The sequence below is a fragment of the Saccostrea echinata genome, unplaced genomic scaffold (genome assembly GCF_033153115.1).
Source record: "Saccostrea echinata isolate AGI-Se365-2 ecotype Australia unplaced genomic scaffold, CSIRO_AGI_Sech_v1 ptg000034l, whole genome shotgun sequence".
Classification (NCBI taxonomy): Eukaryota; Metazoa; Mollusca; class Bivalvia; order Ostreida; family Ostreidae; genus Saccostrea; species Saccostrea echinata.
The window spans coordinates 5,808,945-5,825,039 of NW_026889783.1; the positions used below are offsets into that span (position 1 = coordinate 5,808,945).

The following is a 16,095-nucleotide window of genomic DNA, read 5'->3' on the forward strand; positions in this document are numbered from 1 at the left end:
ATTGATAAACCAACACCACCAAATCCTGTGAGAAATACCGGTAAGTCCATGACGTATATGGATGTTTTATTTGTACATTACTTGTAGAAATGTGAAAAAATAAAAGTTAATGAAGTAAGCTAGATTTTTCTTTTTTGGTGGCTGGGGAGTGTGTTTGGAATGTCAAGAGTGAACCAGGAATTTTGCGTAGGGTGGGGAGGGGGACATACTAATAAATTCCCACAGGGAAATAAATAATCATCCTATTTCTCCGACTCGGATATTTTTTGACAAAAAAAAAAAATCCGAACTCTCTCCGGACGTATAAAAATCTATTTGTGTGTGGGAGCTTGTCATGCTTGTGTAATTCTTAACGACCAGCTTACGAGGGGTCTGTTTCCCAAAGGAAGGGGTGGGTTGGGGGAGGGGGCTGGCAAGTTCATCTTTACTAACTATAGTACTTACAATTTAGTAACTCTGAAAAAATAGGGGGCGGGGCTGGACTACTTTGACACATTCCACCGCTCGCTCGCTCGCTACTGAACGGCCTCAAATTACATATCAGGCCCGTAAGAACTGAGACATTGAAACCAGTCCCCCTTCCTATTAATTTGCCGTTATATAACAAAATAATCAGATTAAAATTATCAAAATTACGTTTATGTCCCTCATAAATAAAGTTTGCAGACTTTCGTTTTTTTGTTCAGTGCACCCCATTCCCGTACTGTAACTGCATCCTATAGATCAGCCATGTTACATACTACAAGTGTCTTTTTAATACATACGAAAGCTATCAATTTTCTATTATTTTATTGTTCAACTCACTAGATATTCGTTCCTCGGGAGAATTGTGTTCCTTGAGATGTAGGAGACAAATTAAACTTTTTACTATTTATTTTCACAAGCTACTTTCTTCGCCAATCAAGGAAATTTTCAGTGAGATGAAAGGAAACGTTTAAACTAAAAACTTGTAGACATCAATGTAAATAGCCGAACACTTTCGACAAAAAACTGGCTTGCGAGAAAGTGGTCAAGGGGTTGCTGAAAATGTTATTTATCCGACATAATTTTCAATTACTTATAGATATATAAAATGAATCGTATGTATACATTTTCACAGAATATTTTTAAAAATTGAGTCCAGAACGATTCTTGCAAGAAACAAATAATGTAAGTAGGTGAATAATACAACAATGATACTTTTACGAGCAGGTTTTTCCGTGATTTTAAAGGGTACCTGTTCTGTTTGTCAGTCTATAGAATTTATAACACCCCCATCCCCAATGACAAAAATATAAACATCATCCACTATTTTTTAATGACATACTGTATTAAACATAGATACATGTACCTATATTTCGCCATCGTCAGATACCCACGGGTGATCTCGTCTTTTACTCTTCACTAGATGATGAGTAAAAGACGAGATCACCTGTGGGTATCAGACGATCATGGTATTTCGCAAAAGTTAAATTCAAAAGGAAGAGGAGGATCTAACACTTTTCAAATTTAAATTCGATATATTCCTAGTCATCATCAAATTGAAAACAAATCACAGATATTATCATATATTATTATTATATTAAGTATAATAAATTAAGATATTATCTTATGATGATATCTTTCTCAGTTTTCAAATCGCCATCGAGATCCCTCCGATTCAGATTCATTTTCAGAATTGGATTCATATTCAGAAACATCTGTAATAAGGGGCTGCAATTGGAACCCATAAGAATTCCAACAGATTGTTGGAAAACCTGATCTCTAAGAACTGCAAAATATTGTAAATCAGAAACTAAAAAATCTTTTTAACATCAACTTCAGAGCACAATCATAATGTTTTTAACAAAATAATTTTGCAAATGACCAATGACAAGGTAAGTATATTTATGAGGTCCATATTTATTGAAAAAAGCAGCTGTCTATGATGTCAAAAAGCCTGACTTAATTTATCGTGGGGGGATGGGGGGATGGTTGTATAAAGCGTTGAAAAGTCGTATGTTTTGATTCTATTGATTTTGTTCAAATTTTGTAATTTCAAATTTTCTAAAAGTTCCTTGGAGTATCCACATCTGATTTACACCTCTTCTCGAATATACAGTTGTACAGTACTCCTGAAGTTTCTCTTTCACTGCTGTAAATATTTTAGTAAAAGTTCCTTGGAGTATCCACATCTGATTTACACCTCTTCTCGAATATACAGATGTACAGTACTCCTGAAGTTTCTCTTTCATTGCTGTAAATATTTTAGCAAGGAGTAAAGAAAGAGGCTTGGTAGAACATTTACTGGAACCCGTATCTGTTTGTAAGAATTTTTATGGAGTTTTGGAATCTAGTATAGAATTGATAATTGGATTTCATTTTGATTGTTGGAAATATTAAAAATATTTAAAACTGACATGGTTTTGAAGAATTCCCTCCTTAGAAAGTGAGCTATAAGTAAAAGTTGGATTATCACAGGCAGAATTAAATCCTATTTCCTCTAAAATACAATTTAAATAATGAGCCTTGAAGACAAAGTTGTTACCAGCTTTGTACATACTAATCGTGTAATCTATCTAATTCTTGTTTCACTTCTGCATTATGGAAGACAGAAGATTTTTTTTTCATATTGCCCCTCAATCGCTTAATGCGCGACTTCAACATCCATCTAATACTTTTAATCCATTCCGACAAAGTGTCAAGGTCTTCTTTTTTATACTTGGCCAATCGTCTGGCGAAATCTTCAAGTGAATTCATAATATTTATGAAATTATGAAGCCAGTTGAGGCATCGGGGTTCCCTAAATTTTGACCCTCTCATAATAAGTGATTTAAGATCCTAATTATCAACTATACTTACGTCACCAGTACTATATTTGTAGGGTGAAGAAGAACATCAACACGTTGAAGGATTATATTTCAGACGCTTGATATCTAAGCACTGTAGATTTTTTATAATTAAAAATTTGGAAGCATTTGTCAATATATATCTTCAAAAAAATAGAAAGTGTGGACTTCAACTTGAAATATTGGAGAATACAAGACTGCATGGACCTTTTTGTATTTAAGAATATTACTTATATTAACTGTGTCAATGCCTTTGTTGGTATATTAAAGTTTAAGGAACAAACGTGTTGTTTGAGTGGTATTGGTATTTTCTTCCTCGAAACGTGGTGGTTTAATGAGCTATAATTTGCAATATCCATGCTTACATTGACACCTTTAGTTGGTCTGACGAAGAGCTCGATTGCTTTGGGAGTCAGATGGAGTGGCTTCTGTCGTTAAATATAAATTGTTTGTGTGTTATTTTTTTTTTATAATTTGAGAAACGGTTTGCAGGTATTTTCTAATTAGCACCTTGACTTGGTCTCAGAAAGATTTTAGTTTGCAGTGCATTGTCTTGAGAAAGAATCAGTTTGCTTGACGGGGATTAACCGGGCCATGAATCAAAGGGTGTGACTTTTATGCTAAAATTAGAACTGTTTCGGTGGAGAATTTGAGATGGGCTTGGCATGGAATGTTTATAAAAGCACTATGGGTTGGCTTGATGTATAGCTTAGTTAGAATTGTTTAATATGGATATACAAGGTGAAAAGACATAGCTTGCTTTAAATACAGACAGGTTGAAAAAATCAAATTTCTTTAATTAGTTTGGAATACAGTATTTATATTAGAATAAAAATCAAAATACTAATTTTTTTTACTTTCTCAGAAAATCAGTCAGATTTTGCAGACATCGGGCTCCCATAAGAAAAGTTAGATAGGGGCTCCCACAAGAAAAGTTAGGGGCGCTCACATGAATAGTTACATAGGGGCTCTCACAGGAATAGTTAGAAAGGGGGCTCCCACAAGAAAAGCTAGATAGGGGATCTATTAGGAAATGTTATTTAAGGGCACTCATAGGAATAGTTAGATAGGGGCTCTCAAAGGAATAGTAAGGGTCTCTCACAGGAATAGTTAGATAGGTTTATTTTAAAATAAATAAGATTTTCTTTACGACGGGGCTCCCACAGGAATAATTAGATAGGGGCTTCTACAGCAAATGTAAGTAAGAGGCTCTCACAAGAATAGTTAGATAGGAGTTCTCACAGGAATAGTTAAATAGGGGCTCTCATAGAAATAGGTAGATAGGGGCTCTCACAGGAATAGTTAGAAAGGGGCACTCACAGGATTAGTAAGATAGGGTCTCTCACAGGAATAGTTAGACGGAGGCTCACACAAGAATAGTTAGATAGGGGCTCTCACAAGAATATTAAGATAGAGGCTCTCACTAGAATAGTTAGAAAGGGGCTTTCACAGAAATAGTTAGATAGGTGCTTTCACAAGAATAGTTAGAAAGGGGCTCCTAAAGGATTCGTTCGATAGGGACTCTCACAGGAATAGATGGATAGTGTCTCTCACAGGAACAATTAAATTTGGGATCTCACTAGTACAATTGGATAGGGGCTCTCACAGGAATAGTGAGATATGGGCTCTCGTAGGAATAATTAGATAGTGGCTCTCATTGGAAAAGTTATATAAGGTCTCCTACAGGAAAAGTTAGAAAGAGGCTCTCACAGGAATAGTTAGATAGGGGCTCCCACAGGATAGATGGATAGAGCCTCTCAAAAGAATAGTTATGTAGGGGCTCTCACAGGAATAGTAAGATAGGGGCTCTCGCAGGAATAGTTAGATAGAGAGTCTTACAAGACTAGTTAGAAAGGGGCTCTCATAAGAATAGTTAGAAAGAGGCTCTCACAAGAATAGTTGGATAGGGACTCTTACAGAAATAGTTAGAAAGAGGTTCTCACAAGAAATAATGTAGATAGGGCAATCACAGGAATAGTTAGATAGAGGCTCTCAAAGGAATAATTAGATAGGGGCTCTCACAAAAATAATTAGATATGGGCTCTCACTAGAATAGTTAGAAAGAGGGTCTCAAAGGAATAGTTAGAAAGGGGCTCTCACAGGAATAATTAAATAATTAGATAGGGGCTACCACAAGAATAGTTAGGTAGGTGATCTCACAGGAATAATTAGATAGGGGCTGTAACAAGAATAGTTACATGGGGGTTCCCACAAGAATAGTTAGATAGGTGCTCTCAAAGAAATAGTTAGAAAGAGGTTCTCGCAGGAATAGTAAGATAGGGACCACAGGAATTGTTAGGTAGGAGCTCTCACAAGAATAGTTATATAGGGACTCCCACAACAATAGTTAAATAGGAGAGCTCACAGGAATAGTTTCATGGGGGTTCCTACAGAAATAGCTAGATAGGGGTTCTCACAGGAAGAGTTAGAAAGGAGCTCCAACAGGAATAGTTAGTTAGGGTCTCCCACAAGACTAGTTATATCGGGGCTCTCAAAAGAATATTTAGATAAAGGCTCTCCCAGGAATAGTTAGATAGGGGGTCTCAAATAAAAAGTTTGATAGGAGCTCTCACAAGAATAGTTAGATAGGGGGTCCCACAAAAATAATTAGATAGGGGCTCTAATAGGAATAGTAAGTTAGGGGCTCCCACAAGATAAGTTAGATAAGGGCACTCACAGGAATAGTTAGTTAGGGGCTCCCACAAGAATAGTCAGATAGGGGCTCTCACAGGAATAGTTGGAGAGGGGTCTCAAAGGAATAGTTAGATAGGGGCTCTCACAAAAATAGTTAGATAGGGGCCCTAACAGGAATAGTTAGTTAGGGGCTCCCACAAGAAAAGTTAGATAGAGGCGCTCACAAGGAATAGTTAGTTAGGGGCTCCCACAACAAAAGTTAGATAGGGGCGCTCACAGGAATAGTTAGATAGGGGTCTCACAGAAATAATCAGATAGGGGCTCTCAAAGGAATAGTAATATATGGACTTCCACAAGAATAGTTAGATAGGGACTCCCACAGGAATAGTAAGATACGGACTACCACAGGAATACTAAGATAAGAGCTCTCACAGGAATAGTTAGAAATAGGCTCTCATAGGAATAATTATATAGGGGATTTCTTAGGAAAAGTTAGATAAGGGCTCTCACAGGAATAGCTAGATAGGGGCTCTCACAGGAATAGTAAGATAGTGACTCTCACAGGAATAGTTTGATAGTGACTCTCACAGGAATAGTAAGATAGTGACTCTCACAGGAATAGTTTGATAGGGACTCCCACAGGAATAGTAAGATACGGACTACCACAGGAATACTAAGATAAGAGCTCTCACAGGAATAGTTAGAAAGAGGCTCTCATAGGAATAGTTTGATCGGGGTTCTCACAAGAAAAGTTTGATAGGAGCTCTCAAAGAAATAGTTAGAAAGGGATTCTCACAGGAATATTTTGATAGGGGCTCTCACAGGAATAGTTAGATAGTGGCTCTCAGAGGAATAGTTAAGGTTTCTCGCAGGAATAGTTAGTTTTCTTAAAATTTGTTTGCTTAAGTTCTTACACTTCTCAACACAGACCGGAAAACATAGCGAAATAACTATCTTAAATTCTGAAGCTAAGGAATAACTAATTTTTTGGCTTCATGGTGATCATGCAATTGGCTTTCGTGATAGTTAATACATACATGCCTTCGACGTTTATGCAAATTACCACGCAAGTCAATTGCTTGATAACATTATGAAATCAAAAAATTCAGAGTTATTCCTTGATCAATTTGGTAAATTCACGTCCTCCAAGCCCCGCCTACCTCTCTCTCCCCGCAAGTGAATTTTTTAAAATGTCTATCGATGAACTAGTATCTTTATGTAGAAATCAAGTAATTTTATTTCTTGTAGTTTTATCTCGTACAAATAAATTTAAAAATGTAAATATTTCATGCATTTGTTGCATTATCAGTAGTTTGAAAAGAACTGTAAAATTTATCCGAGCACAAAGAGGTCCAAATTATACCGCTCATCTCAGAAGCTGACTTCCAATTTTTTGTGTGTCAAAAACAGAAGTTTACGGAAGCCCGTTGAGGCCAGTTCAGAGAAAGAAATATTTTTTATTGCGTTTAAACGCAAAACATTGCGTTTAATCGCAATAATCATTGCATCTAAACGCAAAAGATTGCGTTTAATCGCAATGTATATTGCGTTTAAATGCAAAACACTTTGCGTTTAATCGCAAAAGATTGCGATTAAACGCAATACTTTTTTCGATTAAACGCAATACTTTTTGCGTTTAAACGCAATAATATTGCGATTAAACGCAATACTTTTGCGTTTAAACGCAATACTTTTGCGTTTAAACGCAATAATCTTTTAGTTCAAAGACAATAATCTTTGTGTTTAAAGGCAGTCATTTGTATCAAACCTTGCAGAGTACAGTGGACCCACGCATACTTATATCTATTATTTCTTTCTCTTTTTACTTATGAGGAAATTGCGTATTGTTAAGCTTTATAGAATCAGGATCCCCCGAGCAAACGCTCTCTTAAAGGATAAATCACTAATAAGAATTTATAGAGGAGAAAAAAATGTCGGGTTGTAAAAACAAAGGCAACCTAAGAACGAAACATGTCTTTAGCTTATTATTCTCTACATTCTTAATGAAGTTTTGGTCAGTTGCTCTGTTAAAAAAAAACTGTCCCCTACGTTGCGGTCACAAGTTTAACCCATGTATAAAGGGATTTTTGGAAAGGACAGAGGAAATGTTGGAGTTACGTACAACATAATGAAGTATTTAGACTTTAAGGTCAAGATCTAGTAAATGAAAGGAGCCTACAATTTTTTCAAATTTGAGAACTGAATTCCTTTCATGATGCTTTATAACTATAGCTTGGTCAAATAAGGTGTATCGGGGTATAATTTGTAGGTAAACAAGACGAAAACTCATATTTTAAACTGTCATTTTCAATGAAAAATTAAGAAAGTCAGTCATGAATATGGGAGTTTTTGTCATATCAGACAAATGAAATGTATCCAGATTGCCTACAGTCTCTCAGAAAACAGTAATTTGTATGTCCTTAGCCTCTTCTTTGAAATAATGTAAAATTGAATATAGGAACCGGGATTACTTTTTATACGATTTCAAATTGAACGCCATGAAAATACTTTATCTTCTACATAAGTCTGTTAGAGTCGCAAATTACGGGAAAAAGAAAGTTGGAATTGATTATGACGTCATAATGGATCTAGCACCAAAAAGACATTCTAAAGTCATTTACTAGATCTTGATTTTAATGTACATTCTTAACCCTTCCTATGGTTGCATACAGTAAACACAAGAATATATGTGATGGATTTATGTGAAATCAAAATCAAATGAAAACAGATTGATCGATGTACACTACATGTATCAAATTGACAAGTGCTATTAATACCACTGAAACATTCTCTATAAGTTGTGATAAACGTAAGCAATTGGTCAGAGACTTCATTAAGAGTTTTGGGTTCTAATACATTAAAGACATTCAGGTTGTTCGGATGCCATTGTTTTACTACAATTTTCAAAAACTGGAAAATTTTGCAAAAAGACACAGAACAAATCTGATCTTCTTAAAGTTGAAGTGTCGGATCCTAGTACATGTACATGTAATTATAAGCTTTTACTAATTCATGTTTGATTTTGAAACTACAGTATCATTGTGTTTAAATGCAAAACAAATCCTTATAAGGAAGGATTATTGCGTTTAAACGCAAAGATTATTGCGTTTAATCGCAAAAATTATTGCGTTTAATCGCAAAAGTATTGCGTTTAAACGCAAAAGATTGCGTTAAATCGCAATCTCTTGCGTTTAAACGCAATAAAAAATATTTCTTTCTCTGAACTGGCCTCAACGGGCTTCCGTAGAAGTTTAATATTTTACAAAAAAGATCTTCGATACAATCACACCAAAAGATGATCACAAGATTGGCCTGTGCATTTTTTCCTGCCATTGTTTTTCCTTCTAATATTCTTTAGACACGCCCATTAGGATCTATTTTATGAAGTGAAACATAACTCAAAGCTTTTTAATGTTTTATTACGTGGTTTGTAGAGCAATTTACAGTGATCCTTTTCGTTTTGTACACATTAAATTTCGTTGAAATGATACAATGAATTCAGGTGTAATTGTTATGGTATTATATTTACAACTGAATAACAGAATCCCTTGAACTTGAAACAAGAATTACATGACCTCTTTTATTCAAGTTATTAAAAAAAACCAAACAAATATTTTGGGGTATTTTTTTTCTCCAAGGGATTTTGTTCAAATTATCTGTTCATTTACATCGAACTTGCTACACTTGTTTTGTAGAAACAAGAGCAACATAGTACTTTCTCAAACTTAAATACAAAAACCTAGCATTACAATGTACCATAAATAATAAAAGAAATGGAATAAGAAAGTATCTTAACCCAAAATTCTAAAATAGCAAGAGCTACTTGTCAATCTTGAGATTATTAAAAAATATTGGACAAGGACAGGCTAGTTAGGTACACACAGAGCTGCCTAATGACCACGTCTTTCTATATATCCTATTGCACCAACATCCTTCCCAAGACAAAGGACAAACATGCTTTACTTCACAAGTATAAACGACAAGGTTTCATTTCTAAGAGAAATTCAAGTCCAAAAAAAGTTTTCTCTGGGGGATAAAAATAGAAATTCCAATAAATGAGTCAAAACAATTAGAGAACTTGTACACATTGTTTGTCCAGTGTCTTGGAATAACATATCAATCAAAACTACATAACATGACCACTGAGGAGGTCACCAAGATAAAAACATTGTTAGAAAGTAAGCAACAAACAGCTCAACAGGAGAAAGAACTCTCAACGACATTAATGTTTCATCATACTCATCCCCCCCCCCCTTTTTCAAAAATTCATATTAGCTACATTTTGCCTCTTGATCTTAAATTAAAGTGCATAATTGTGTACAAAGTTGAGATTTCTTTGCTTTGTGTGACAAAACCTTCCCCGTCTGTCATGGTAGATCAGTCAAAAGGTACAAAATACCCTCTGACAGGATCCATAGTCAAAAGATAATCACAAATAAAAAGCGCTTAAACATATCTAGATTTAAAAAAAATAAGACAGAAGAATGTTCCCAAACATGTGTCAATGCACTAGTACCTTCTGGAATGTCAAACCTCATCACAACATAAATAACAATATATGTTATACATACAAGCGATTCACATCGTTGTCGACACGTACTACATGACACCCTTAACAGCATATACAATAACTGTCAAAATGATCAAGTTACAATCAGAGTAAATAAACTTCTTTTTTCCATAGAAAGTAAAATATTCTAAAAACAGACGAAGAGGTAGAATCATACGAATCATAAGAGTGGAAAGAAAATTTCATTAACTTTCAGGTTGTTGCAACTTCCGAGTTGGACAAAACAAAGATTTTAATGTTGAAGGAGTACATTACTACATTGCGTGGATCGAATTTTAGAACTTTTCGTCACAGTTTTTGAAACGAATTCAACTATGTTAGTGGTGACATTCGAGCAGACGCGACGTTCCATGAACACATTCATTAAAACGATACATATCCTATTCACCCAGCCCCCTTTTATCAATAGTACGCAACCAACCTCCTAAAATGCTGAAACGGCAAAAGCATTCTAATGTACGTACTTTCAATTTGCAATTTTGAATAAATTTCAATGGCAATTACTACAACCCTTGAAAATTGTTTTCAGTAGATGTTTCGAAGAGGATGGACTCTTCGTATCTGAACAGTATTACACCCATCTGATAAGTCTATCGACCCGGCTACACACACCAAATCTATACAGGTATGAACGAACTCATTAAAGAATGGGGAAAAAAAGCTAGAATAGGAAAAGAATTAATTGGAGCACTGAATTTAAATGTCATATTTTAAACTACGTATTTTTGAATTCTGTCTATGGAGGCATTTTCCAGATAAGTCCACAAAATCTTGAATACTTAGCTACGAGGAAATATCTCATCAAAATAATTATATCTGTTTGTTTTACATATTTCCAACAACTGTCAGGATGATAAATGCGTCACAGTTTTATGCATGCATAATAACAGGGGCCCCCATTGATAAGAAAAATCATCTAGGACTTCCTTGTTTCTGGACAAAGACACCTGTAAGTGAGTTTTATCAGTTCTACCTGCTCAGACCTGTGTAGCAGAATTAAATCAAGAGCTTACATGTCTATTCATTAAATTCCTAAATAGATCACGGACACATCGTATTATCACGCGATGGGAAGGTTAGGGTTAGTCTGCATGACTGGTCGCATACTTGGACAATCCTCCCAAACCCCACTAATAAAAGACAAAAATGTTTAAGACCACACTGATAGCTTGCTAACGCCCACTTCATCAACATTTCACTTATATAAACCTTTTAAAATTATTTCGTAATAGTCCACTAGCATAAAGCTAACTTAAGACTTAGTTCTAAACAATTACAGATCCACCCAATGTTGTACATTAGTATATGCATGACTTCACAAATCATTTTGAACAGTGTACACCTTTAGCACTACTTAATGGGAAAAAACATACTGCTATACATGTAAATGAACTTATGCAAAACAAAAACAAATCAATAAATTTATTTACAGAAATGGACGGCAATCAACAAGATGGTTGTAAAATTAACAAATTTTGATAACTTTACAAGTCATCCTCAAACTCATTCATAACAAAGAAGTGAAGATAAAATAGAGGAATCCAAACAAATAAAAACCTCTGGATCAACTCAATAGATAAGCTTTCTTTGAGAATAAACATCATTTACTCTTTGTTGAAATATTCATTAGTGAAATTTCAAATGCTCAGTGAAAACTGTGACATTTTAGGATTTTTAAGGGTTAAGTTAGTCATCATTGAATTGTTAAATAAGACAATCAGTTCATTATAAATTCCAAAAAGTACATTTTAATATTCACATAAAATACTCATTTGGTAAAAGAATCTTATCACCCAATCTAATTAAACTAATTATAATATTCTGAAGAAATGCCAAATTAAATCCCATTTTATGAGCTTTAAAACACCTTTGTTAGTATTCCGATAAATTAAAGACAACATAACTATTGAAGAGATCCAAAGGAAGATTAATATAAACATTTAAGACTATCATGCTCGAATGAACTCTGATAATGAACATCAATATACTGTATAATATATTATGTACAAAAGAAATACATAGATCTCTTTATAGCACTTCAACAATATTCAGACTACTGTGATTACACCTTAAATGACTATTTAACTTCCATAATTAGTCACTTTCCAAAAATAATCCTTTTGGAATTTAGCTAAAAATAAAAACTGGTCAACCTTTCCCCTACTTTCTGTTTGTGTTTCAATTCTCAATCAAAAAGTAGGTCTCATCCCAATAGTAGCATATCATCACAACTGATTTTCCACTTGAAAGATTATTTAAAAAACAAACATTTTGACCCCCTTCTAAAAAAAAAAACATAATTACCTGTTTAAGGTTTGTCATTACTTTCATAATGCCAGAATGTGCAATAAATTTGTATTTATTTTATGTAATGTGAAGGGCATTTAATTGTCTGTGAGAAAGTCTGACTTGATCATATATTTCCCCAGCATGTGACCATAGATGAAAATGTGTATACAAATCTACCTTACCCTGCATGACCTAATTAAATGTGATTAACTTGGATGATTCTGAAACTATATATACCCTCAATTTCACTACATTCTGAATACATTAATATTTGGCACATATTATCTTACATGATTTTGAAATGCTTTTACATTTTGTTAAATTTGAATTGCTTTTTATTTTGGATGTTTCCAATGTATTTAATTTGAATGAAAAAAAAAATCTAAAGTGAGCAAGTTGGCTTTAAGTAGTTCACCTGTGTCTAGAATACTCTCCATTAATGTAAATTTCAAACGTGTCAGAAATTCCTGCATAATTGTCAGATCATCCAAGTGGAACCATTTCATTCACATGTTGAACTTTTCAAGTACATAAATTTAAAGATACATAAATTTCTTTTAGATCCATTATTGTACACAACATTTCTTGTGCTTTGTAAAACAGCATGGAATGATTACAGATAAATGTGGATGAATAAAATACATTAACAATCTTTCTCAAGACAGAATAGAAAATTATTCCAGTTCATGTCCAAACATTAAACCCCAATTTTTAAGCTGTTCATGAAATTAAAGACTTGAATGAAAGTTTTGAAATGGGAGCATGTAATCTTTCAAAAATAGAAGTTAATACATAATTTCAAACACTTACAGTGTGATAAGATAAATGTCTGAACAATAAATAAACATGATGCTGCTGACATAACCCAGTAATTAAGACGGATTTCTAAAAGTCTCCCATGTTCAAAAGAGGAAAAAAAAACAAGGCTCATAATACAAAGAAGATTCAGCACAACATAAAAGTCGGGTAAAATTGAAGACACAACCATATTTAGATAAGTATACATTGTATATGTATGTAATTTCAGCAAAATAAGTTGTTAACAAATGATATGATTATGTCAATGGAGATACTATGACGTGACTGGAAAGAAGCACCATATTTTGTTATTGACAAATGTCAAACCGTCAAGAAAAGACCATCAAAACTAGTATTTTGATATTGGTTCCAATGTATATATACATGTATTACATACATACAGACAACAATGTATATTTCTTGCACCAGAATTTATCTGGTATATAGAGTATGTAACTGAACACAATATGTGTATCTGTCCACTGCAGCATTCGTCTTGTCTATCTTGAACTATCCCACAGACATAACTCGAGCAAAAGAATGTTTCTTGCCCCTCCTGTAGTTTTATGTGATGTGTGATGTTTTAAAATTTTTCATTGTTTTTGGCAATATTGTTTCATAAAACTGCATTGATGGAGTCCAAAAATGAGGGCATGTAAGTTTGTGCAGCACATTCCGTACTCTGTGGATCAATTCCACTATGCCTGTGATGGCTCTGACTTCACAATGATCGAATCTCTGTGACCAAAGTGAGGCGGGGTCAGAAACATGGGAGGGGTCAAAACTTTGATTCTGTTGACTTCAGCGAATCGTTGCAGAGCATCATATTTGTTTTTCAAGGAAGTAAGTTCCATCTTGACCACATCATTTTCTCTCTGTAATCTATGCACCTCTGCTCTGAGTCGTTCTTTCTCAGTTTCCAACTCTTCCTTCTGGCTCATGCGCTTTTCTCTGCAGTTGGCAGCATAACCCCGATTTTTCAATGTGCGACGACGCTGTTTCAGCTTGATGGTTTCATCTCTTGGCAATCCTTTCAACAATTTGTTCAGTTCTTTCACTGTCATAGCAACAAGTTCATCGTCTGATATCTGGGCTGACATCCTCATGGCCCGCGCCTCTGACTTGCATTGTGATAAGAAAATCTGAAATAAATTATATTTATTTAATCAACAAATTCATAAAAAAAGAAGCAATGTTGCATATTATTATGTAAAGGTCATAATACAAGTAACTTCTGTGTCGAAGCCTTTTTTTTTTTTTTTTTTTAATTTCACTAAAAATCTTTCATGGCTGTTGGATACTGTACTTAATGACCTCTGCTGGTTTCTTTGTGATGACAAACAATCAGATGCTGCAACTGTACTAGTGAGTCATATCAACATGGGAAAAGCTTAGTCAATTACTCAGACACCTGTTACATCATGTTACTAGAATCAATGCATCAGCAATAAACCTTTTTAAACCCTTAATAAACAACTAGTTTTTAAAGATTTGTGTCATTCATATAAAAATAGAAACATACAAGCATTTTATACTTCCTAGAAAACAAAAAGTGCACTTCTCTAGGTAAACATTGCAAAGTTGGCATGTTTCCAAGAAATCGCAAGATACATTTTATTGATTTGAAAAAAAAAAGATTTCCGACCACAACTTACGAGACTTGTTATCTAGAAAGTATGGAAATGAACTACTTGTTGTACCTAACCCTCTTAATTATGTTGTCTATAATCTATTATGTGATTACAGGTTGAATAAGAATTGTGATAATCAGATAGGCCTATAGGGGACTGCTATGGGGTGCTTTTTGTTTATGATTTAATGTTTACGTTTCTCCATTTTTTGGGGAAAAATATCGTTATTCCAACCCTTCTTTGTTTTGTCAATAAATCGTAAATTCCAAATACTGTTTTTCTAGAAAATGGCCTCGGCCTTGTGGTCTGCGCAATTCGCGTTACACAAGCACTAAGATTTATAAATAGTCCAAGGTGTAATCTAGGACAACGCATCTGTATTTTCCACAATATTAACATACTGTCATTTATCTTTCGGAGTCTCGTGACGTAAACAATATACGTTCGTGACTTTCAATACTGTGTAGAATTCTTAAAATTTGACATTTCAAGTTCAGCAATGTGTCCTCTTTTATTCTAATGAAATGGTAAATAAACACGCCTTGTGCATCATCAGCATAAATTCCAATGCTCGGGTCTGAGCAGAGTACAAATGGAGGTCAATGATTTTCATTCATGCGCAGTTTCTATTTAGCGTTTTAAAACACTATTAATGTGGGTATCTAGGTTTAGAAATGCCATGACTCAAAGATGTTGTGTCCCAGGGATACAGGTTGCTATTGTACACATCAAGTTTTGTGTATTCGATGTGTATTTTCTCACTGCGCAGAAAGAGCTGACAACAAAACAAAGATCACGTGGTCATGAATGTACAATGAACGCAATAATCCTCATATCAGCATATTTCACAATTTCTTAAAAATTGGTCCTTAGAACACAAAAAAATTATCAAAATGGGTGTTGAATCTTATTTCGGTTAAGAGATCATAATAAAACAGTATAATATAGTCCTCATTGATCATTCCGCGCGTTTCATGAATTGTCTACAAAAACGTAAACAATGCACCACGCCATCATTCTACTACGATTTACACACGGTGACCGATATTTCACTTACCTTTTTACTCATTGTGACTGTTTCCCTCTATCAATATTGAATATTCTGTATCCTTTACTTTCCTAGAAAACCAGTATAGTTCCAGAATCACAAAACAATTACTTTGAAGACAATTAATCCACTATTTGTTTCCACGACTGATTTCATCAACTCGGCAATACTCGGATTGTTGCGTATTTTGCGCCTCGCGTCTTCCCGCTGATTGGTCGATTCAGTCACCGTTACTTGATGACTCAGCGAGGACGAACTAGCCCCGCCATTTTAGATGATTCAGCACTTCGATTTCACAACAATAAGGACTTTACATTC

At 34.4% G+C, this 16,095-nt stretch overlaps 1 protein-coding gene across 1 annotated transcript; it reads right to left on the reverse strand.

Annotated features, from left to right (window-relative positions):
- Positions 1-8,839: 8,839 nt before the first annotated feature.
- On the reverse strand, positions 8,840-16,095 carry LOC133199630 (transcription factor MafK-like). The gene is made up of 2 exons (XM_061335483.1): positions 15,787-16,095; positions 8,840-14,240 (listed from the first exon to the last, which is right to left on the reverse strand). Exons 1-2 carry the CDS (start codon positions 15,796-15,798, stop codon positions 13,797-13,799), a joined length of 456 nt encoding a protein of 151 aa, XP_061191467.1. The 5' UTR covers positions 15,799-16,095; the 3' UTR covers positions 8,840-13,796.